Source organism: Saccoglossus kowalevskii, chromosome 3 (genome assembly GCF_978046115.1).
Source record: "Saccoglossus kowalevskii chromosome 3, keSacKowa6.1, whole genome shotgun sequence".
Lineage (NCBI taxonomy): Eukaryota > Metazoa > Hemichordata > Enteropneusta > Harrimaniidae > Saccoglossus > Saccoglossus kowalevskii.
Genome location: NC_140643.1, coordinates 8,524,231 through 8,550,979, shown reverse-complemented (window position 1 = coordinate 8,550,979; position 26,749 = coordinate 8,524,231). Strand labels below are relative to the sequence as shown.

Sequence of the window (26,749 nt, the reverse complement as noted above, 5' to 3'; positions counted from 1 at the left end):
TTTTCAGTTTGTGTGCATTTTCAGTTTGTGTGTATTTTCAGTTTGTGTGCATTTTCAGTTTGTGTGCATTTTCAGTTTGTGTGTATTTTCAGTTTGTGTGCATTTTCAGTTTGTGTGCATTTTCAGTTTGTGTGTATTTTCAGTTTGTGTGCATTTTCAGTTTGTGTGCATTTTCAGTTTGTGTGTATTTTCAGTTTGTGTGCATTTTCAGTTTGTGTGCATTTTCAGTTTGTGTGTATTTTCAGTTTGTGTGCATTTTCAGTTTGTGTGCATTTTCAGTTTGTGTGTATTTTCAGTTTGTGTGTATTTTCAGTTTGTGTGCATTTTCAGTTTGTGTGCATTTTCAGTTTGTGTGTATTTTCAGTTTGTGTGTATTTTCAGTTTGTTTTCAGTTTGTGTGCATTTTCAGTTTGTGTGCATTTTCAGTTTGTGTGCATTTTCAGTCATTTGAATAATAACGAAATTAACAGCAAACAAATAACGACTACATGTCATGATATTAATTCCATAATTAGCATTATAATTCATAATTTTGTGGTTCTAATCACATTTCAATATAAAACTTGGTACATGGATGATTTGTTACATTGCGCAGACCTCATTAGTTTTACACTCAAATCTGTTTATATTAATTTTCTGATTTGCATAATTAGTTTTCAGCTTTTCCATCAATATCTCAAGTACAAGTAATTTCGAATTATTTTTAATGTGTCTCTAATACTCTCAGCACATGGGAGTTCTTTCTAAGCTTTCTTTGATTTGATTTTCATTGTGTTTAAGATAAGTAGTGATAATTAACTATACTGCATTTATGACAGAGACAGACTTTAATTTACATATATGTTAATTTTATATTTACAGTGCCAATATGATTGATGAACATGTTGTTGAACACACTGATTTACCAAATCATCTCATTAAAGATGTTCATGGTACCGTAATATTTCAAGAGACTGAAAACCTAGTAAGTTGGCAATGTTTACAGAAATGTATGTCTCACATTTTGCAATATACATCAGACAAAGTATAACACAAGGCAATATAAATATGCCATAACCCTAACTACATAATAACTCACTCAATTTCATTTATTTTATGCAGAATTGTTAAAGTATGACCGTAGACACAACATGTGGACACAACACTTATGAAGCACCCCCATCGTCTGAAAATTAAATTAACACAGGTTTGTTTTTATTTAGGTTCAGCCAATCATGAACCATCCTGATCAAGAATTGAATACCTTTTCTAAAAGTTTATTAGATTCTCATGTGAGGATGTGCCAGACTGATATGAAGAAAATTCACAGACAGGTAATATTGTATGTTTTCAATTATTGCAAGGTGTAACCTTATTAGTCAGCTGTGGTCTCTATGAATATTGCCTTGATTAATAACACCTGTATGGTATATGTATGTATGTAAATCAGTGTGGTGGTTTATATGGATACAAGTGTGTTGGTTTATATGAATATATACAATTGTGGTGGTTTATATGAATATACAATTGTGATGGTTTATATGAATATACAATTGTGGTGGTTTATATGAATATACAATTGTGGTGGTTTATATGAATATACAATTGTGGTGGTTTATATGAATATTCAAGTGTTGTGGTTTATATGAATATACAAGTGTGGTGATTTATATGAATATATACAATTGTGGTGGTTTATATGAATATACAATTGTGATGGTTTATATGAATATACAATTGTGGTGGTTTATATGAATTTACAAGTGTGGTGGTTTATATGAATATACAAGTGTTGTGGTTTATATGAATATACAAGTGTTGTGGTTTATATGAATATATACAATTGTGGTGGTTTATATGAATATACAAGTGTGATGGTTTATATGAATATACAATTGTGGTGGTTTATATGAATTTACAAGTGTTGTGGTTTATATGAATATACATGTGTTGTGGTTTATATGAATATATACAATTGTGGTGGTTTATATGAATATACAATTGTGGTGGTTTATATGAATATACAAGTGTGATGGTTTATATGAATTTACAATTGTGGTGGTTTATATGAATATACAATTGTGGTGGTTTATATGAATATACAAGTGTGATGGTTTATATGAATATACAATTGTGGTGGTTTATATGAATATACAATTGTGACAATTCATCCATCAAACAAATAAAATAGGTCAAACTTGAAAATGGAACATATAGCTTAAATAACTGGTCACGTGGTATAATAAAGTGTAATAAAAATTAAAATATGCTAAACTTTATCATCATTGGATATATGTCCGATATTTATCAAACTATAACTATAAAACAACCCAAATAAATTTCCCTCATCTAATATTGATCTAAAACTTGATAATCAGCATAATTATTAAAGTTTAAGATTAATATTAGATAACATTAATAATTCACAATCTCAGAAATCATAACTACCATATAATCTAAACCACAGCCTGTCTAATAACAATCTAATATTGATTGAAAAGGAAGTCTGTGATATGTTGCCTGAATAGCTGCTCACATGCAGTTTAGTAAAAATTACAATAATGTTTATTAAGTTTATTTACAAAATATTTTGTTATTTTTCAGAAACACACCGTAAGAGCTGTTCCTGTATCAGAAGTTCATTGGACATGGCAAACCAAGGGCAGTAGATTCTGGGTATATGGAAATGATAGAACAATATATATAACAAAATATCCACAGAAAAATTGTTGGGGCTGTCAAATACTTTAAAGGGGCACCTTCCAGTTAAGCCTAATTTCACAACAAATTTACTTTCTGGATTAAAATAACAATGGATAACAAAAGATAGATTAACATTGTAAACAACATAAACAATAGAGTCCCATGATTCTTTGGTGCAATCCATGGGATTGAGTGGTGGTTCTCCATTAACATGTTTGTGAAGCAATATTCATATGTCTAAAAACAAAGTCGTGACAGTCATTTTATTGTATTTCACAGATTATCCACTCTTGAATTATATGTAACATTTTATTCTAGACATGCTCATCCTGCAATTAGATCTTAGGTTTATTTAATACTCATCGTGTGATCTAGAAAATCCCACTAGAATGTCAAATTTGAATTTGCAATTATTCATATATGAAGTTTTACCACGTTTGAATGAATTCACCCAGGCATGCTGATTTAACAGTCAACACATTAAAATGTGTTAGGAGATTAGAAAAAAAATTAAACATTGTACGTACAAAATATTTCTTAGACTACAACAGTTGCTGAAATGATCAAGTGACCCTTCATGTATTAATACCCCATGTACCTTCACTTTATAAGCAAATAAATACAGACATAACAGTAAACAATTTGTAAGCTGACTGAGAATCAATAAATATATACGCTAGTGTCAATTATGGTAAATGTTTATATAGTATCTAATGTTTGTTTTTTATCACAAATTTGTTATTTATAATTATTATATAATTCACAGTGTGTGTTTTCTCAGGTAACTACAGCGATGTTGTGTAAAGAATAATAATGCATTAGAGCTGTATATTTGATTATTGCTTTAGCATTAGAGTTTTTACCATCATATCTTAAGGAAAGTTTTATAGTTAGTTTTACTAATTGTAAAAATCTTTAATAAATGAAGCAGACATGTTCACTACTGAACAATTGGTATTAATAATATAGATATCATATTTAAAATCTATATTTGTTCACATAACGTTATCTAAGGCTGACATTTACTCACTAACACAGAACGACAATCATATCAATTATATATTTTTTTTCAAATTTAAACATAGCAACTACTATTTAAAATATTTATACCATTGTTTTTAAAATGATTTTATTTTTATAAAAATGTAATATTTATAGTTATAGTAGTAAAAGAAATGTAATCAACTCACTCCATTTGAACATTCAACTACAAAATAGTGTAGGAGACATTTACAAGATTTATTTACATTACCGTATGTATTTATGGAAGAATTTGATATTCAATAAATAGTTTATTTTAATTAGAGATTTTGTGGTATCCTTTATAGAGTATGTGCAAGCATCTTATTTTATTTGTCCAGTCATATATTGACCAGTCTCCTACCTGTACTATATATTATTATACATCTGTCACCATAACGCCATAAGTTACAGCGTGCCGTAATTTTGCGGTATTTTACGGGGTATTTTCATACTACCATATTAGGAAATGCGAATTCCAAATATGGAATGATTACGCGCGTAAGCGTCCTCTAATAATAAAAACAAACATGGCTGCCACCAGGATTTGACCGGACTCCACACAAATAAGTTCGCTGATTCTGTTCTAAACTTTTTGGATTTCGGCATTCCCATGATGTATCATTGGAAGGAAAAGATGTATAATAATAAGGTTATTACGAAGATACCTCAAAGAATGCACTCGGACAGTACGCTGTCGCATCGACCTCCGCTGCGAGTCGGTCGATACTGCCGCTGTACTGTCTTCGTGCATACTTTGAGGAATCTTCGTAATAACCTTATAATATAGTACCAGTATATTCTGCATAAATCATTAACATATTTGTACATTACCCCTATATATATATTAATAAAAGTAGCACAAGATAATTTCAATGTTAGACTGTTGATATCATTTCTAATTGCATTACATAGTCCTATAAGTTATCAAGTTTGGACATGAACGTGGTCAGTCAGAGATATGGAACAAAACATCATTCATTAAAACTGTCCACCAGCCTTGTAGTACATTGTTTCAAGAGCTGTTTCAAGAAATAGGAATTAAAAATAAACTAAATAAAACAAACAATTTCATTAAAATAATGACGTGCTTCATACCCCTGGCAAAGTTTCTAAATAAAGCAAAACAGAAATCAGGTATATGAAAGCTATCACCTCTACAATTGGGAGAATCCTGTAATTAACATTATTTTTTTCCCTATAAGGCTTTTAACATCTCTTAATTTTATTTTTCATTTTATAATTGTTTAGTTTATTTAGCTGCTGTATTTTTATAATTTGTATTTCATTTTATTTACCATACTGCGCCCCCTAATGTCATAATAGTGTAATAAAGTTGTTATTATTATTATTATTATTATTTACTAGAAACAATTTGAATAGGCTGGGCGACAACCAACATCGTTTAACAGTATACATCTTTGATCCTTTTGTTTGTCGCTTTAATTATATAAATTATATCAACAGTCGCAGACGCCAGCATGATGAGAAAATTAGAACTACGAAAATGATCCGTGGTACATCATGGCCATTTCACAATGTAATCTCATCCTTACAATTAATTAAATTAGTCTTATTTGTGACTCGCTGTTAACATAACTCTGTACTATGGTATTGGTGATATATGAATTGGGTGCCATAGGATGGTACTTGATGGCCAACCAACCTAATCAAATATGTATTATACGTTATTAGGATATTAGTACCAGCTGTTTTATACGCATGCGCATTGGCCGATCCTGTCAAATCTCGTCATCTGTTTTGGGGCGTGTCTGGTCGATGTGAAATTGCTTCAGCCATTGGATAACAGAATTAACTGGTGTCTGTGTGAAAACCGCTGTAAAGTGGCGGTAAAATGATTTTGCGCGGTTTTACCAACATAGTAAACACTGAGTAAACCAAACTTAGAACTCTCAATACTAGTGCAGACGACTATGGTTGAACAACCATGAGAAATAAATGGCGGGACTTTGGTGTTGCACATTTAACACAGAAATAAAAGACACGCCCACAGTTGGACAACCAATCATTTTATTATTGGTCACGATGAACCACGGATCATCTGCACGTCCTTTGTAAACACCACATACATGATGTGCCGCCATCCAATGGCGGGATGAGCGGATTCCTTTGTGTACAATCAGCGTCAACTTCATGAGAAAAACACGACGCACTTGCTAAGCCTGGTGGCGCCCTACTATTTCATCAATAACCAAATATACTATTATCCTGTTCCCGAATTGGACATTTGTTTATTTGGAGTAATTTCCAATTCTACGCCAGGTCCTTAGTAATTAATGATTTCACGTATTTATTTGGCCGTTATTTGACAGATTTGACAAATTTAAACACACTGAGTTCTGATACTGATAATGAATTAAAAATTTGCCAAAAAATACTAAATTTGCTATCTCATGGAAATAATTAAAATCAACATATTTGGCAATATATTAAGTTTTGCGTCGCATGCACACGATTGAAATATTATAATCAAAAATGGGCCTAATATACTAATGTTGTATTTATTTATTTGTAAGAACGAGTTTACATCCTGGAATGGCCACGATGTACCACAGATCGAAAATGCTGATATCGTCGCCCTTGAAAATTGAATTGGTAGTTTGAGACCTATAGTTGGAGTCGTTTAGTGCAAAGAACGCCGGGATCCAGCGAATGCGGAAGTTAAAATAGGTCAAAATTCGAGGTCATAGAAAGGTTAATCTACGCTGTTATGACTCAATCATCTTGCGAAATCTCTATGTTCTAAATGTGTCTATGGCATGCAAAGGAAGACATTGCGTATTCTACCCAAGAAACAGCTGAGTTGACCGAATAAGAAGACGCGTTCATGGCATCCTTCGTTCATGGTCTGGGAATAGACATTACTACAACAACAACCGGACAACCCAACCATGCATCAACAGGTATGTACTTGCTCGTCGATTGCGTAACCACAGTCACTTGTTACCCGTCGGAGGTCCGTACCTCCTCCAATACACAGAAACACGGATTGTTAATAAAAGACTTGTTATGGGTAACAAGTGACTGTGTGCGTAACACGTATTCAACGAATTGTTTTGTCATAGATTATAGACAGAACTCTAGGAGATTATAGACTCAGCCACAGTCCCTCTATCCCCGGTCTGGAAACGACTAGCGTTCTTTTGTCTCGAACCGCGGTGCGGGTAAACAAACCGTTCACAACTGGGCCGAGGGAGTCAGGAAGTCAGACAGATTACAATACCGTCAAAATATTCATTAAAATCGGAAAATTTACCGTCATGCAAAGCGATACCTCATTGTATGACTTCACTTTGACTTCAAATTCGGGCAACCACAACGTAAACAAACATGTAAACAAAATTATCACTATGAAATTTGCGTTTTTTGAACCCTGATACGCATCACAACCAGCCTACCAACTCATAAATATCTAGTTCCTGCAATGCAAAGATTAATATCGGGAATTATGTTCATTTTCTCGTTTTAATAGGGAAAAATCTTCGCGTGCCAACATGCTGACATTGCTAAACAAATCTTGTCAAAATGGCGTCGTTTATGTTAACGTAGCCGATCGAAAAACCTGTGATATTTATGATTCTTGGGGGTTCTTAACAATTCAAGTCAACTATACAACAACTAATGACTTTATTCTATGCAAAAGTATATAACAATGCTTCAATGTTTGTATATAAATTATTTTTTAGCACAGAATTGAGTACATTGTCATTTCAAAATGTCGCCATTTGCAGTTACGATCTAAAGAATCCATAAAAGTCGCTCAATTTAACATTCATAAAATGCGGTATGACAAATAACAAATCAGCCTACCAATTTTTAATGATACGTTTCGATCATAAAATGTCATAATCGAAGACAAATATTGGTTTCGAGCCGAGAAGTATATATGATAAATAAAATAGAGTTCATTTCAATCACCCCAAAATCAAAAACGACAAATATCTGAGTATGAAAATTTGTTGCGAAAATGTGTCGCTGCTGGTAAAATAGATGAATTAAGGAACTACTCGCTGGCTAAAATATGACTTTATACAGATATCCTGATTAAAAAATTATGTGAAAAAGCATGAATTCTGGAATAAACAACTAAGTTGTAAAAAAATACATAACTGACGATGTCAAAAATAGTGGCCGGCTGCGTACTGATCACGTGACAATGCTTTGCACATGCTCCTAATGCGCCTTTGCCAGGGAAGGAGGCCAATTCACACCTAATACAATGACCGTTTCCAGACCGGGGATAGAGGGACTGTGACTCAGCCAATGTAGACAGAACTCTCATAGATTATAGACTCAGCCAATGTAGAAAGAACTCTCATAGATTATAGACTCAGCCAATGTAGACAGAACTCTAGGAGATTATAGACTCAGCCAATGTAGACAGAACTCTCATAGATTATAGACACAGCCAATGTAGACAGAGCTCTCATAGTTTATAGACTCAGCCAATGTAGACAGAACTCTCATAGATTATAGACTCAACCAATGTAGGCAGAACTTTCATAGTTTATAGACTCAGCCAATGTAAACAGAACTCTCATAGATTATAGACTCAGCCAATGTAGACAGAACTCTCATAGATTATAGACTCAGCCAATGTAGACAGAACTCTCATAGATTATAGACTCAGCCAATGTAGAAAGAACTCTCATAGATTATAGACTCAGCCAATGTAGACAGAACTCTAGGAGATTATAGACTCAGCCAATGTAGACAGAACTCTCATAGATTATAGACTCAGCCAATGTAGGCAGAACTCTAATAGATTATAGACTCAGCCAATGTAGACAGAACTCTCATAGATTATAGACTCAGCCAATGTAGACAGAACTCTAATAGATTATAGACTCAGCCAATGTAGACAGAACTCTCATAGATTATAGACTCAGCCAATGTAGACAGAACTCTAGGAGATTATAGACTCAGCCAATGTAGACAAAACTCTCATAGATTATAGACTCAGCCAATGTAGGCAGAACTCTCATAGATTATAGACTCAGCCAATGTAGACAGAACTCTAGGAGATTATAGACTCAGCCAATGTAGACAGAACTCTCATAGATTATAGACTCAGCCAATGTAGGCAGAACTCTAATAGATTATAGACTCAGCCAATGTAGACAGAACTCTCATAGATTATAGACTCAGCCAATGTAGACAGAACTCTCATAGATTATGGACTCAGCCAATGTAGAAAGAACTCTCATAGATTATAGACTCAGCCAATGTAGACAGAACTCTAGGAGATTATAGACTCAGCCAATGTAGACAGAACTCTCATAGATTATAGACTCAGCCAATGTAGGCAGAACTCTAATAGATTATAGACTCAGCCAATGTAGACAGAACTCTCATAGATTATAGACTCAGCCAATGTAGACAGAACTCTAATAGATTATAGACTCAGCCAATGTAGACAGAACTCTCATAGATTATAGACTCAGCCAATGTAGACAGAACTCTAGGAGATTATAGACTCAGTCAATGTAGACAGAACTCTCATAGATTATAGACACAGCCAATGTAGACAGAACTCTCATAGATTATAGACTCAGCCAATGTAGACAGAACTCTAATAGATTATAGACTCAGCCAATGTAGACAGAACTCTCATAGATTATAGACTCAGCCAATGTAGACAGAGCTCTCATAGATTATAGACTCAGCCAATGTAGACAGAACTCTCATAGATTATAGACTCAGCCAATGTAGACAGAACTCTAGGAGATTATAGACTCAGCCAATGTAGACAAAACTCTCATAGATTATAGACTCAGCCAATGTAGGCAGAATTCTCATAGATTATAGACTCAGCCAATGTAGACAGAACTCTCATAGATTATAGACTCAGCCAATGTAGACAAAACTCTCATAGATTATAGACTCAGCCAATGTAGACAGAACTCTCATAGATTATAGACTCAGCCAATGTAGACAGAACTCTCATAGATTATAGACTCAGCCAATGTAGACAAAACTCTCATAGATTATAAACTCAGCCAATGTAGACGTAACTCTCATAGATTATAGACTCAGCCAATGTAGACAGAACTCTCATAGATTATAGACTCAGCCAATGTAGTATCTTTACACTGTCACACTCTTTATATACATACCAGTATTACTTAAATTGCAGATTCAAATTTTGAAGATGATGATAATAGTAACCATGGCAGCAATTATTACATAGCAATGGAGAATGTAGATGTGGATGTTGCTAATGGTAATTCTGATTTGAGTGAGTTAGGAACACCTCCAGAATATGAATCACTAGGATATACAGGTAACAAGTCAAATTTAGGTGCTTACACTTGATAATATACAAAAATGTCTGATTTATTCATAGCTAAATGTGCGTACATGTGATTTTAGGCTGTAGTATTATGTTTTGCAATCATTACTCAAAACATGAGAGTGATCACATTAGATTCCCAGAATTCATCGTGATCTGGCGAAATTATGCTGACATTGAGTTATTTTTTACCTTGCCCGTATCATCAAAGATGAAACGGAAAGGTATATTAAGGGGAAAGTTTCTGTTGTCCTTGTTGTTGTCATACAATAACTTTACTATTTCTATTTCTATTCCAAATATCAAGCTTGGTCACCCAATTCATCAGTATAAAATCTTCCCTTAGTGCGAATGACAGATGTCCTGAGAAAGTACCGATAGTAGTCAAAATCTGATAATCTTTGACTGACTGCATTCAAGTGTCACTGGTCCCAGTGGGAATATGCATTGTTGTATATATGTTCAATGAAGTAAATCATTTATATTGTAATTTATATTGTTGGTAATGTATCTCCGAAATCCCATGGGAATACTAGACTGGGTTTCAACACGGTTACCAGAAGAACGGTTAGGAAACTCTCTTTTGTTAGAATGTGTGTCTTGGTAAACATTGGAGTTTTCTGTTACATTTTTTTTTTGATATCAAATGCTATCAAGATTTATACAACCTTGTCAGGATTTGGTATGAAAATGATCACTGAAATATAAAAAATATATTCAGATTAAAACTGCACTATGAAACCATAGACCTTCCTGTGTCACTTACACTGACACGAGTAGCAGCGAGCAGGAGAAAAACAAGATGACCGACATTGCTATTTGGGAGAAAAATGTCTACAAACTTCTAGAAAATGAATTAACATCATAGTGCTCCCATAAAAGACTTTCAGATTCTAATTTAATGTACAAAATATACTTGTGAAACGTTTTGAGATTTTGGGGAACAAAATTTTGTCGCCATGTTGAACATCATCAGACGCTGACTTACGATCGTCCTACTGAAACGATGAAAATTTAGTACTTAACTTAGTATTTAACTTACCAAAATTATAACAATGTAAACTATATATAGTAATTTAACAATACTAAAATATAATTCCGTCTGATTTTTCAGCAATTTTCCTGAACTATTATGACAAACGCACATTATTTTGTTTTCAGATAAGATTCAAAATAGCTGACTGGCGGCCATTTTGTTTCGATAAATGTGGTTCTAGTGCCATATCTCTGACTTGCTGTGACTGATTATGTTCAAATTTGAAATATTCCTTATACATCATGTCATAGATAGACAGATATATTGGTTTGACGATCCTATTCAAAATGGCTGAATGGTGGCCATTTTTGTGATAAAAAATCATCAAATATCAAGTATTTCTGGCATTTATGGATGGATTTTGTTCAAACTTGGTACATGCATTAAACATTATGGGTTCCTGATGCATGTTATTTTATTTTTTTAGATCGGATTCAGAATGGCTGACTAGTGGCCATTTTTTTTAATGAATGGGCTTTTAGAGCCATATCTCTGACATGCTTTGACAGGCTATGTTCAAATTTTATATATTCATTATACATGTATTCAAAATCGCAGATTTTGTTTTAATTAATGCTGTTCCAGAGCAATATCTCGTGTTTGACTATCAGATACAAATGTCAATCATTTAAATGTTAAACAATCATCATAATCATATTCCTGACATGTTTATATTCCAACTATATTACTATAAACAAAACTAACTGGGACTGTGCCATGCATGGCTTGTTTTTATTGAAATCATAGTCTTTATTATGTTTTCCAGCCAATTTCTTGGGCCTGTGTACAAAAATATACCCTATTTCCGCTTTCACCATTTTGAGAACACGATCGATTGCACAGTGGCGTTAGGGTCTGGCCTGCACAGTGATGCTGCTGTGTATACCAACAAATGAAGCTTATGACCTGGACCCAAAATACTGTTTAACCACTGGTAGTTCTAGTAATGCTTGTTTTAGACTGATTTAATTGGTTAATAAAAGATATCACTTCTTCTGTCACTAAAAAGCATAGAATGATGAATGCTGTCATGGTAACTGCATGTCCTTATGATTGGTTAAAATATATATATTTAGTTTTTTTCCCATTCCAGATTCCACAGTTCCTCCACCACAGGTGTCTGTGCAACAACCACAACTACAAGAACACAGATTTACTGAGTAAGAATAGCTTTATATAGTATGTATAGTGTGAAATCATTAAATGAGTTTGTATTTTTGCCCATTTCTCTGGTAAATCTATTAAATTACAGTAAAAGTTATTATTTAAGTATAACAATATAATGTTTTGTTTCTTTCACGAGCCAGTGATATTAAAGCATAGTGAACATCCATGCAATAAAATCTGCTAAATTAAACCCAGTGGTCCCCTTCACATGTAGTGCCCTGCATCTCCTTGAGTTTAATGGTATGTTCCAATCAGTATTACTGAAAAAAAGAAAAATGTTTCTGATCAATCAGTTTTCTAAAATTGGCACATTGTTGCCTTGCAACACTGGAGAAAAATGATTTATTAATATATTTTATTTATTTTTCAGTTTTTTTTGCTCCGCTGTCGACTTTGTCGAGCGGAGCTTATCATATGAGTGATTGTCCGTCTTCCGTCGTCGTCCGTGTCAGTGTTTTACTTTTTCGACTTCTTCTTGAAAACTACAAGCCTGAATGCTTTGATACATGGTGTATATGTACCTTGGGTAGACCTCTCTCAGATTTGTTCAATTCATGATGATATCTTCAATTCTCTAATTTTGGTGAATATTTTTGTTATTTTTGGTATAAAGTGATATTTTCAACTTCTTGTTAAAAACCACAAGTCCAATTGCTTTGATAATACATATATAGGTACTACATGTGGAATTCTCTCAGATTTGTTCATTTTGTAATGATATCTTTAATTTTCTAATTTTGGTGAATATTTTTGTCATTTTTGGTAAAAAGTGATATTTTCCACTTTTTGTTGAAAACCACAAGTCCGATTGTTTTGATACTATACATATTGTTCATTTTCTAATAATATCTTCAGTTCTTTAATTGAAATGTGCATTGCTAACAGCGGAGCTATCTCAGCCGACAGGCTGCTTGTTTGTTTGATGTTGTCATTTATATGGATTTGTCTGAAGTAAATAAACAATAATAATAATAAATAAAAATATTTATTGCATCAACAAGAAAAGAACAAGAGAATCGTTTTCCCATTTGTATCCTATTAATTCATGTTATTTTTACTTCTTATTATAGTTTCTACAGTATTTTTTGTGACACCAAAAGATCGCCTAGGTGCTGAAACATTGTCTATTGTGGTTGTCAATTTTTCAGATAAATTTATGGTTATATAAATCATTTTTGCCCTCCAAAGTTGACAAATATATTTTGCCCAAATCCCGCCTGAATTAAGCTTAGTTAATAATATATTGCTGTATGATTTGAAAACATTTATACAATTCATGAAACAAAATGTTTGCTCTTCAATCATCAACAGATTTGTTTGATCTTGGTTTCTTATTCTTAAATTGTTGAATACTGTAATAAGGCATTAATCATTCACTGGTTTTTAATTTCATCATTTTTATTGAAAAGTCAAATTTACTAAATTAATTCCATGTAAAATAACAGTACATCTCTGTTTTCTCTGCCAAAGTTTTGAACTTAATCAAAACATCGAAATAGTGAAATTAAATGATTTTACAGTTTGTCTTAAAATATTTCATACTTCCAGTACCCAAAATACATGGGACTTCTTTCTAATCTTTCTTTCTCATTGTCATTTAGACTTCCCTACCTTTCTGAACATAATGTGAGAACTGTACTAATTGATTACGTTGCTGATCACTTTTGCTATGGTAATCGAGCAGCAAGAGAAATGAACATCAATAACATTATTCCATCCAATGCACTTCATGTAAGTATACACGTTAGTATTCATAATATTGTATTATTCTGCTGCAGTATATGCAACCTTAAAGTAAATACATCTAAAACAAAAATGATGGTAAAGTTTTAAATATAAGTATATTGTAATGTTTGTATACAAATTACGAATTAGATATAGTAACGGTCCTTAGGCTATACATGTACTTTGTGAAGTCTTCTGTATCCTGTATTAACCAAGATTTATTTGGCCCTTTGTAGTTTGTGCTTCTCGTTGATCTGTTATCATTTATTGTAGGGCTCACCATTGACTGAAAATATGCAAATAACCAAAATTCCCCCCTCCCCCTCTTAATGAATGATCACAAAATGAAAATAGGATTTTGAAAATGTTTGAAATTGGCAGTCATTAGCCACTGACCAACTATGCTAGTTCATGTCACATTATGTTAGTACATTTCCACTTTATATGTTATCTGTTCCGTATCACATAGACACTGTTTTATGTTTACTCATGTTCGCTTCTAGTTCATGTTTTGTGTAGCGTAGTTTCTGTACTACTTTTCAGTTTTCGTTACTCGTATATTTATTTCTAACAATTTATAGAAATGTTCTTTTTTCAAATGATGCAATAAAATATTACTATTACTGCGATTTAGATTATTTTCTCTCCACCCTAAATCAAACAAGTTTGTTTCCCATGTGTCAGTTTTTATGATCGACAACCTCTAATTGCATGCACTAATAATAGAACAAATACTGTCTATGTATTTGTTTATATTGCCATATATGGTATGTGTTGACATTATGTGCAGTTATTAATTCAAATCATTGTGTATATTTCTTGCAGTATGAATTGATTAGTTTCACAGAATGTCGCCATACCAAGCATATCAGTGAACCATATAGAGGTGAGTATAACACAAGTAATATTAGGTTGTTACAAGAATACTGCAAAGTATGCACAAAGACAATGTCGTGATCATATCGATCAATGCATGTTGATGTATTCTCATTCTGCCTGACAATATAATAATTTTTTTAACTTGATCAATGTTTATAAGACCTATCAAACTGTATCTGATTCATAAAAAAATAAATTGTAAAATATACACAGTATTACAAAATGTGATTGTTGTCAGATTCAGCAAAAATGTTGTTGTTTTCATGACTGCATGATCGGTTGACTAAACATAATGACTCATTGTAGGAGGTGAAGTTGATGGTCCTTTGAATGGAACACCACCTAGTCCTTGGGATATCGAAATAAGCTATCAGCAAATATTTGTAGATGAAGTCAAATACTTAGAAGTACCGCATACATCAACTATCAAATCATGTCATACTTGCCGTGGTTCTGGGAGAGTAGAATGTGGGAGTTGCTGTGGCAGAAAAAAAGTATGTTTAGATGTCATGTTATACCGAGCATTTCAATTGAATACATTGTTCTGATTGGTTGAGAGTGTGTTTTTAATTATGCAAGCCATGGTAAAATACACAGTGTACTGTGGTTGTTGAAAGTAGGCCCCAAACATGAATAACACACAGTAGGGGTAAATCCTGCTGTCAGCTGAAATCGTCAAAAATCATTTTTGCTTCACGGGAATAGACCTCATTGAAACCATGCCAGCTATTTGGGGTTAAAAACAGATGCATGAGAAACTAATTTTTTCAGAATTACATTTGTATGTGGTTTTTGATGCTTTAAAGTTAATTCCATGTATCAGATGTTGTAATATATACTGGCAATAAACCACCACTAAAGTTGGATATACCACTCAATTGCACAGTCCACTCTCAACACACATACTCAGGCTTATGTGTGTATGTCATGGATTATACGTTGGTTCATATTGTCTCAATAATTATTAAGCTTCAAATAAAATGTTAGTGAATTATAAATCAAGGTCCAGCAAATTCACTTCATGGTTTTCCCGTTATCATCATTTTTTCATAATTTGTTTATTGTAACAACAGTTGGTAATTAGAGTAATTAGTGATCTCAATAAGATAAAGTAGTATTTTCTTGTTAAAAGTATCATGCTCCTCATGTGATGGTGATGGTCGTGGTCATGCTACATACACAACATATCAAAATAACCGCAGAGTAACAAAATCTAAACTATGTGGTGGATGTAGTGGATCAGGAAAGGTGGTGTAAGTATAATCAATATGTGTTTGTGTTTTACAGCACTGCATGTATTATGTTACAGCACTGCATGTATTATGTTACAGCACTGCATGTATTATGTTACAGCACTGCATGTATTATGTTACAGCACTGCATGTATTATGTTACAGCACTGCATGTATTATGTTACAGCACTGCATGTATTATGTTACAGCACTGCATGTATTATGTTACAGCACTGCATGTATTATGTTACAGCACTGCATGTATTATGTTACAGCACTGCATGTATTATGTTACAGCACTGCATGTATTATGTTACAGCACTGCATGTATTATGTTACAGCACTGCATGTATTATGTTACAGCACTGCATGTATTATGTTACAGCACTGCATGTATTATGTTACAGCTCTTGTTTCTTTGACAAGCTGATAAATCTCATCACTGTTGACATATTTAGGATTCACCTTTTTCAGGTGTGGAACTTGTGGCGGCCTTGGTAGTGTTACCTGTAAAACATGTCGTGGGACGAAAGAACTCAGATGGTACGTCCAGCTGACTGTCACTTTGTAAGTTTTCATTAGTTTGAAAATGTTTTCTATTACACAATAGACCATTTTCTGTTTACTATGAGATCCCGTGTTATGTTAATTTAGTTCTAAGATAGCAGAACATACAATTAAGGTACCTTTTTGTGGAACATGTGTGTGTGTGTCACTGATATCTCATGAGCCACTTCACAAAAAGTAGGTGGACTAGGAAATCACAAACCATATACAAAATTATTTCGTTTCGCTTCTAGTTGAATAGACTATAGTTTTACATTTTTAGCTCTGCTGTCATCGCAGATGACCCAGCGGAGCTGTTGGTATAGGTGTCTCTCCGGCGTCCCGTGTGAAGTTTTCCTTTAAACGACTTCTTCTTCAAAAGAACTTGACCAAATGCTTTCATATTTCCAGCATTGATACGTGGGGTGGTTCTCTGTCAGATTTTTCAAATTTGTGTCAAAATATGCAAATTTAAATTTTTAGTGAATATTTTTGTCATTTTTTGTAAAAAATGTTATTTTCGACAACTAGTCCGAAACCGTAAGTCCAAATGCTTTCATATATTTCCAGCAGTGGTACTTGAGGTGGTCCTCTGTCAGATTTGTTAAATTTGTGTCAAAATATGCAAATTTGGATTTTTAGTGAATATTTTTGTCATTTTTGGTAAAAAATGTTATTTTCGACAAAACATTTTTTCTTTTCTTGACTATTTTTCAGGTTTTTGCACACCCACGATTTCTTAAGTTTAGCCTCAATGATGTTTGTCCAATGTCCTTAAGAACACTATAAAAGTTCATAATTGCAACTGCAAGCAACTGTAACTCAAGTGCATCCGTTCATTCTTTGCATGTGCCTAGTACTTTATGTGGGACATGCAGTGGTTTAGCGATTCGATTCAAAATAGCGGACTGGTAGCCATCTTGTTTTTTGAAAATGTTGTATTTTGGACATGCTTTGTTAGTTTTCATTCAAATTTGGCGTATACATGTTAGAATACATGTCCATGACAATTTGTTTCAAAATCAGATCAAGGATGGCCGATTGCCAGCCATCTGACTTTTTGGCCTTACTACTATATTTCCAAGATTTATGTACTATTTTCATTCGTATTTGGCACGTACATGTCAGTTTGTTTCATAATCAGATCAATGATGGCCGAATAACGACTGTATTTATTTTTGGCCATATTACTATATCTCTGTCACCCATGTATCATTTTCATTGATATTTAGCATGTCATAAATGGATACATGTACGTGTCAATTCAATTTGCAATTTGATCAACTGGCGGCCATCTTGTTTGTTTAAAAGGTGATAACTTGGACATGCTTTCACTTGTGATCCATTTTTTTTTCTTTGCTATGTCTTAAACCGGAGGGGTTGTCATGCAACACATGTTCGAATTTGATGTAAATAAATAATTTGTTGTATACGCCACTTGGGACTCAAGTTTCAAGGACACACTCGCAACAACCCCTCCGCTTTATATGATGAGCACAAAGAGAACTTTCAAAAATTTAATGGGAACTGTGTCATTTCCAGTGACTTGTTTCTGTTCCATTAATCCCATACCCTCATTACAAAGGATTTCTTTCTAAATATTTTTTGATTTTCATCATGTCATAAATGCAGTATAGTTAGACATTAATTTACATATATGTTAATTTTATACTTACAGTGCCAATATGATTGATGAACATGTTGTTGAACACACTGATTTACCAAATCATCTCATTAAAGATGTTCATGGTACCGTAATATTTCAAGAGACTGAAAACCTAGTAAGTTGGCAATGCATGTTTACAGAAATGTATGTCTCACTTTTTGCAATATACCGGTACATCAGACAAAGTATAACACAAGGCAATATAAATATGCCATAACTACATTATAACTCATTATCGCATCTCACCGTTGTCATGCATGCTGTGATTGGTTGAGACATAAAAATGGATATTACATGGTATATCACATGAATGACGTCATCTCATGGGCAGAATAAAGGAAGAAAGCACACAAATAAACTGGCTCCATGTTGTATCATGTCTGTCACATATGAGTATGTTCATAATTATTTAGCACTAATGTTCACAGTCACTAAAAACTGGACAGGGACGCCATTGACAATGACTATTTACATTCCTTACTATAAGAACAAATACATTAGCTCACTATACCTCTAGTATAGCAGAATATGATCATGTATGTTTCGTCTTAATATTTGCTCAGGGGAATAAGTTACGATCGTTCCCGTGAACCTCCTAAACATAGTTATTTTGCGGTATAGGCCATTTCTCGATGTTCCTTTTTTCTATGTTTCTGATCTTTTCACTGCTGCTTTATAAGATAAAGATCTTTGAAAATGCGTCTCGGAATTTTTATGTGCCTCATAGTTCTGGAGATAAAGTCTGTTGAACTATATGGACTAAATTTTATGATCGTCTCCATGTTCTCAATGCCTTAACTCAACGTCAACATAAACGTTCATGAGACGTTTTGTGACAAATAGATTGTGTAATTTGTACATCGTTAGCGCAGAGAAAAGTGTTAAAAGATGACATCTTCAATAGTTATGATAGTAAAAAAATAGTTTCCGTAAAAACTCAATAAAACATTTCTCTGGATTTGACCATTTCGATCATACTTCGTAAATATACAAGTATCCGACCTGTGTGGACTGTTACATTGTGAAAATCGGTTGGTTGTTCCTTAAAAAGTGACAAAACTTAGCAGTTTCATCGAAAGTGAGTGCTAAATTGAACAAGTACGCCACCCCGCAATTAATGTATTCAAGTCCCTTTGTTATGTTGAACAGCGTCAACAGTACAATAGGTTCTCTAAACACACATTTACATCTCGTTGTTGGTGTCACAATCACTCAGGACAATATTTTGCGCAGAACTTTTGTTGTTACTGTTGATTGGCTCGTCTTCAAACCACTTTGCGGGCTGACTGTAATTTGAGCACAGGTCACTTTTATTTAGATATCTTTTAAGGATGTAGTAGACTTAACAGTCACTATTTTATACATTTTTTGTTTATTTTGGTGGCATTTGTCTATCTGCATGCAGTGGATGTGTTTCCCACTCGAAATAGTTTTTAAACATTTTTAACAAAAAAGTTAGAATATGTTTATAACAGCAGACCGCTCACTTTGATTTCAGGATAATCGGCTTTGAGCGCAAACAATAAATATTGACCTAATTTGCATAAGTTAGCCTACTTAGCAACGGAAACAACGGAAACACGCCCTGTCTCTGTGATCATTCTATATTAGTACACCGAGTGTGACACCCGGGTGTAACACATCCAAAAATTAGCGCTCCTTAAAATTTTTATCAGAATTATTATTAGAAATTAAGAGAAGGAAGGGATCAAAAAAGAGGAATATGACTCCAATGTCCGAAGAAGCAAAACTTTGTCTAAAAAAACAACAACGATCCGACGATACTGCTGTGACGGTGCAACATTTGTCTACATGCAGCTCAGACCATGGAGCTAGCTCCTTGCTCAGACATTGAAGAACTAGAAGAAGCGCCAAGAAGTGCATCAGAAAAGAAATTATCATCACATGGTGACGATGATGAGATGGCTGACGCAGATGGATCGATGAGACTGATCGATGTCTACATTGTAAATTGCTAACTTTTTCGGCAATTGCGGTGCTCAAGCTGCAACGAAGGGATTTGACATTGGAGGAAGACACACGGCACGGCTGGGGATCCCACTTCCAAATTAATTGTTCAAATTCCGAATGTTATTTTTCCTCACCCGAGAGCATTTTCATGTCTTTTGAAAAACAAGGAAAACAGTTTCAAGTAAACAGGAAAATGATGATCGCAGGAAGAGCGATCGATAAAGGCAACGTGCGATAGCATACATGGGCTTACTGACACCAATCCACTGGGGACCATATGAAAAACACGTCGTTGATGTGGCAAATGGAGCATAGAATGAACTTGAGAAGGAATTTGTAGAAGCGGCGTCAGAGCTCCGACAAAAAAATTCAAATAAAGAAATGTGTCAATCACCTCACTCAATATACGGAGTGTCCCCGCCCAATTATGACGTCAAATTTTCAGAGCTGAACTGTACTGCATGTTTACTTCCTGCATGGAGCTTCATGATTCCTGTATACCAGACAGGGTTAATTTTTACAGGCCGGCTTTGGGTATGGCAAGGTACTTTTTTTCACACGTTGTCCCAAACGACAAATTATTTATCACAACTAAATTTTAATATCCAGTAAGAAACTGAGATATAAATACAATTGAATAATCGTCACGCCAGTCCTGGGTGCCACTTGACCGAAATCATCATTTTTTACATGTTCGAAGCTGTTTCTCAGAGATGACTATGCCAATTTAGATCAAAGTTGATATGATGATCATACATATTGAGTTATAGGTGCACATAATTTTTTTTCTTGATTCGAACAAATATGTATGGCTGACTGGCGGCCATTTTGTTTTTCATGGTACCCATTCTACTTTCTCTTGAATGCAATGAACGTTTCTCTTTAAATTTTGTACAAAGATAGTATACCAATAGATACATTAACATGAACATTATTTTTGACTCCCGTGTGCGAAACACAAAAAGGGAGTCTTTGCAGTTAGTGTGTCTGTATGTGTGTGTGTGTGTGTGTGTATGTGTGTCCGTCTGTTCCACTGATATCTCAAGAACCATACATCAGTTTTTGATTTTAATTTGATTCAATATGACTGCCCAATGTTTTAATTCTAGTGTAAAAGCAATTTTTTACAAATCCATCTCCTATTAATGGTTTCAATCTAATCTCAATGACTTCATCAGCATCAAATTGATATGTCAGATCACAAAATTTTGGACGGGACTGTGTCATTAACAATGACTTGTTTTTTCTAAGGGGGATGACTGATATGATCGTTGTCGGTAACTTAGACATTGTGTGGAAAACATGCGGCGATTCAAACTAGTCACAGTTGGCCTACATTAAAAATTGCAGTAGCTGCCACAATAAACTCAGTCGTGCGGTTCCCGGTTACTAAGGAAGTAACCATAATCTCTCACTTATGTCCAGTCAATAAACAACCTTTGTATGTGCATAGGATTACGTAATTTATCTTTTGTAACTGTACGACGCTATCTAGATGAACGAGTCTCGCCAGTGCTTTGGAGCCTGGTTTACGTTGAATATCGACGATACGCTTGAACACTTTGTAACTTGAACCACACAATCTATAAAATAAAAGTATACCCTTCGCCCGAGTGTAAAATATTTCCCAAACAACGTCCCAAACTGAAAATATTGGTTCAGTTCGTTCAGTGGAAAGGTTATTTGCCGTTTCTGCCAAATGAAAACTGACTAATTACTACATTATCGAGTACGCTGCATTCCCTGGGTATTGCATTCGCTTGAATTTTTGCATAAGTGTCAAACAAACATGTGAGAGTGTTTTATTGTAACAATGGCCATTGGTGAAAAATCAGGTTTTAAACTCAAAGTAAATTAAGTGTAATTCAGTGACCGTGGTCCAACATTTCAAGCTGGTCTCATGAAATAAACACATCTCGCTGGGCAAAAATCTTGTCACCCGATTGGATGGGACACCCTGTGGTCAACATTACGATGTTTGTTACACATCTAACTATAGTTTCATTTTCACGCAGTACTCGTTTTTTTTTAAATAATATTTTTTGTTTGTTTACTTAGCAGTCACGTGACTGCCATTGAATTAGATCAAAATGACCCAGAATTTCAGGAAGTGTGAAACAAGAGCTTTTAAATTAATAAAATATATAGTTTACTATAGCTCAGGACAATTCTTATATGAAAATATCAAGCCTTATTATAACATCCCTGTTAAATCTACTACATCCTTATCGGCGTCGGACATTTTTCGGCGGCCAGTTTTTTTCCATCTTGGAACTCCTTCCCATGATATATTAGTTTATTAAAACACCGAGAAAAACTTGAAATACTATAGTGTAATGTTTGTCTGTGCTTCGATCGCGTAACGGACACTATTTATAGATTACACAGAATATAATAAAGCTGGATGGTCAACAAATCAGTATGCAAATTAAATCCTTTGTCTTTAGTCTGTCACTCAACATGATGTGTAAATACATGAAGGACGTGTTCACCCACAACTAGAATAAACTGAAATTGCACACTGTGAATTTGCACCAAAGATTAAGATTAATATGTTTTATTATTCAAAATTTTTTTTTTCTAGTTCCCCCCCCCTCTCGCTACCTTAATATACTTATGAAGCACCCCCATTGTCTGAAAATTAAATTAACACAGATTTGTTTTTATTTAGGTTCAGCCAATCATGAACCATCCTGATCAAGAATTGAATACCTTTTCTAAAAGTTTATTAGATTCTCATGTGAGGATGTGCCAGACTGATATGAAGAAAATTCACAGACAGGTAATATTGTATGTTTTCAATTATTGCAAGGTGTAACCTTATTAGTCAGCTGTGGTCTCTATGAATATTGCCTTGATTAATAACACCTGTATGGTATATGTAAATCACTGTGAATTATGAGTATTTATCATACATTCAAGTGAGACATCCACTGATTTCTATTGTTATAGGAGTGAAAATGTCACTCGTTACTGCAGTGTTCCTGTTATGGCCAAATATAGATTTATTCATTGTTATTATGTTTGTTATTGAGACTATGTTTAGTCGCCACAAAAATGGTTAGTGTACTTTATTATACAACATGCATATGTATGTAATTGTTAGTTTAAGTAAACAGCGCCTCTAGTGGCAGGTTTGGGTAAGCCAAGGTCAGAGGTCAGTGACTCCAAAATGATGGCTGACAGAGAAAGTTGTGCATGAAGCTCTGTGAAAGTCGTCTGCTTTACTGCCATCGAGCACTCCTAATCCTGACTGGTTGAAAGTCTCAGAATTGTGTTGGTTGCTGGGTCAATCTATAAATACGGTGAGAATAACGTTTCTTGCAATTTGCTGTGTTTTATATGTGCTGTAACTTTCCCTGCTGCTCGATACAAGTGCATATAGATTATGATGCAATAACTTGGGCAGAGAACACTACATCATATAATTGCGTATGATCAATTAAACTATCGGCTATTTACAGCACATTGATTCATTCTCGTTGATGTTACACTTGAATGCTTTATTAATTCACTGTTTTCTGTGTTTATGTCAGATTTGCTCTGTATGAATTTAGTGAAGTGAATTCACCCGCTTGAGGGCGCTGTTTCCTAAGTCATGTAGTTTATTGTATGCTGTATTTTACTGTATGAATTGTTATGTACAGCAATTTGCTTATTGACTGTTTTTGTTTGTTTGCAGTCAATCGTTACTTGTCATGCGATATTGGGACTGGAATAAATTAGTTGCAAGTCATATTTGTGTATATTGATTTGTTTCATCCGTTGGCAAGGGACGCATTGATGAGAGACACTCAGCTGACCTTTGAGTAGCAGTGAACATTTTCGTGGGTCACATTACACATATTGGACCCCAGTAATCTTGGAGTTTGTTCATAATCGCTACATCAGTTCCAAATGAAAGTATCAGTCACATGATAGGTTTTATTTTATATTTTGATCCTGTGGCTGTTGGGCAGTGTAAAATAAATTAAATTCATTCAGGACGAATAAAATATAGTTCCTTAATTATGTGCAAGGATTTCAGATGTTTTTTCATAAAAACTACGTACTTCTGAGTAATTTGATGTTTGCTAGCTATTGAACAACTATTCAGGGTGCTCTTAATACGCTGGAAAACAAAACAGTAGCAACAGATGATGGCCAATAAAAAATTTTGGGTTTGTATACATCCCACACATTCTGACTCCCATGACCTGCCTCTCATCGATAGTACCATTAGCTTCATCACCCCCAGTTCCAGTACTTCAAATTTCATCACTATTTCCATATGATATTAATGGCGGGACATTTGACATTTCTATCAATTTCATTCCAAGCAAGAGAAAGCGTGTATGTCCTTGTGACAGGGATTCTGCGTTTGTGTTTGGTGGTCTAATTTCGAAAAATAAACACCATAACAATCGATTGTTTATATTCACAGAATATTATATTGAAGCGAGAGGGTCGTCGCCTGCACATGTGCGGGAATTGAGTCCCAAGCAACGATAACACACGCTATACATGTAATTCCTTTGCCACAGTACAGCACGATTTGACAATTTAACTACTCATTAAAGTATGTATGAACAACATTTAATATCTTGAATGGACCCGTTTCAAAAATACCTCATTGCTACATAAAAATTTGAAAGTCTGCGCAATGTAACAGACCATCTATGTACAAAGTTTCATTTAAAGGTGATGATTAGTACTCGAGATATCAGTGAAAAAGCTGAAATTTAAATTAATATGTACAATTATTTACCCCAAAACTAATCTCTGCATAGTCCTAGAGGATCTATATACCAAGTTTCATTGAAATGTGATGATTAGTACTTGACATATATGTGAAAATCTGAAAATTATCTAATTATGCACAAATATTTGTCCCAAAACAATCAATCTCTGCATAGTCCTTGAGTATCTATGTACCATGTTTCATTGAAATATCAAAAGCTGAAAATTAATTTATTATGCAAATTAGGTATTTAATATGTACTGATATCACCCTAAAAACTACCAAGTCTGTGCAGTGTCCTATGACTTCTAGGTACCAAGTTTCATTGAAATGTGATATCAGTGGAAAAGCCAAAAATTGATTAATTAATATGCACAGATTTTCACCCAAAAATAATCAAAACCTGGCATTAGTTCAGAGCATCTATGAACCAAGTTTCATCAAAATCCAATGAGTGGTTCTTTAGATATCAGTGGAACAGCTAAAAATTAGCTAATTAATATGCATGGATTACTACCAAAACCTGCGAATTGGCTCAGAGCAGCTATGCACCAGGTTTCATCAAAAACAGGTTCTTGAGATATCAGTGGAACAGACTGACACACACACACAGGGTGACATCCATTGTGTACTTCGCACACTGGAGTAAAAAATATCGCTTTATACCACTTGCTTTTCTGTTCAATATTCTCACTTGTCTCCTGTGGCAACTCATGAGAATGTTAAACATAAACACTAACCCTTTAAATAGAATATATTTTGCCATTTTAATCTGATAACTATAAACCAAATTAAGTTTTATCAAAGTTTTAGTTTCATATTAGATAACAACCTATATATATATACACGTCTATGAACTAAACCACAGCCTATCTAATATTGATTTGAATACAAGTCACTGAATTCTGTGATGATTATTAAGTACCGGTAGATCTATAATTAATCAGGCTTTGGGAGAATTCTTTGAAATAGGAATGAACATGTAGCTTAACTAGCTGGTCACAAAATATTTTGTTCTTTTTCAGAAACACATCGTAAGAGCTGTTCCTGTATCAGAAGTTCATTGGACATGGCAAACCAAGGGCAGTAGATTCTGGGTATATGGAAATGGTAGAACAATATATATAACAAAATATCCACAGAAAAATTGTTGGGGCTGTCAAATACTTTAACATGCATGTGAAGCAATACGTCTAAAAACAAAGTCGTGACAGTCATTTTATTGTATTTCACAGATTATCCACTCTTGAATTATATGCAACATTTTATTCTAGACATGCTCATCCTGAAAATAGTTTTTTCAGGCTTTTTATAGAAGTGGAAAATGTCAATCTTTTTGACTGTCATAAAAATTTTATATTTTTAAGAAACTAATAATGCAGTACATGTATTTTAGAAACTTTTTATTGGGATACAGGAATTGAGGCCAAAATTTAACTAGTATGAAACTTTGTACTAACTTGTTTTTTTGTGCAAATGTGGGAGACATTTACATTATAAATGCATTTATGAATAAAAAATTTAATATTCAATAGTTGAATATGTGCAAGTATCTATTTTATTGGTCTCAAAAATTGACAAATCTCCTACCTCCTACTATATAATACAGTACTGCATAAAATCATTAACATTTGTACATTACCCCTATATATACATTCATAAAAGTAGCACAAGATAATTTCAATGTTAGACTGTTGATATCATTTATAAATAAAAGGTCAAGCATGTCAGTCATGGTTCCAGAACATAAAACCTGCATCGCAATTGATCGATTCCGATCTGAAAACAAAAT

At 33.9% G+C, this 26,749-nt stretch overlaps 1 protein-coding gene across 1 annotated transcript; it reads left to right on the top strand.

Moving 5' to 3' along the window:
- Positions 1-6,422: 6,422 nt before the first annotated feature.
- On the top strand, positions 6,423-26,497 carry LOC144347230 (protein SSUH2 homolog). The gene is made up of 11 exons (XM_078007354.2): positions 6,423-6,626; positions 9,860-10,006; positions 12,145-12,211; positions 13,820-13,949; positions 14,769-14,829; positions 15,129-15,320; positions 15,955-16,075; positions 16,529-16,621; positions 18,279-18,381; positions 22,909-23,019; positions 25,983-26,497. The coding sequence occupies exons 1-11, from the start codon at positions 6,551-6,553 to the stop codon at positions 26,127-26,129; spliced, it is 1,248 nt and encodes a 415-aa protein (XP_077863480.1). The 5' UTR covers positions 6,423-6,550; the 3' UTR covers positions 26,130-26,497.
- The last annotated feature ends 252 nt before the right edge of the window (positions 26,498-26,749 follow it).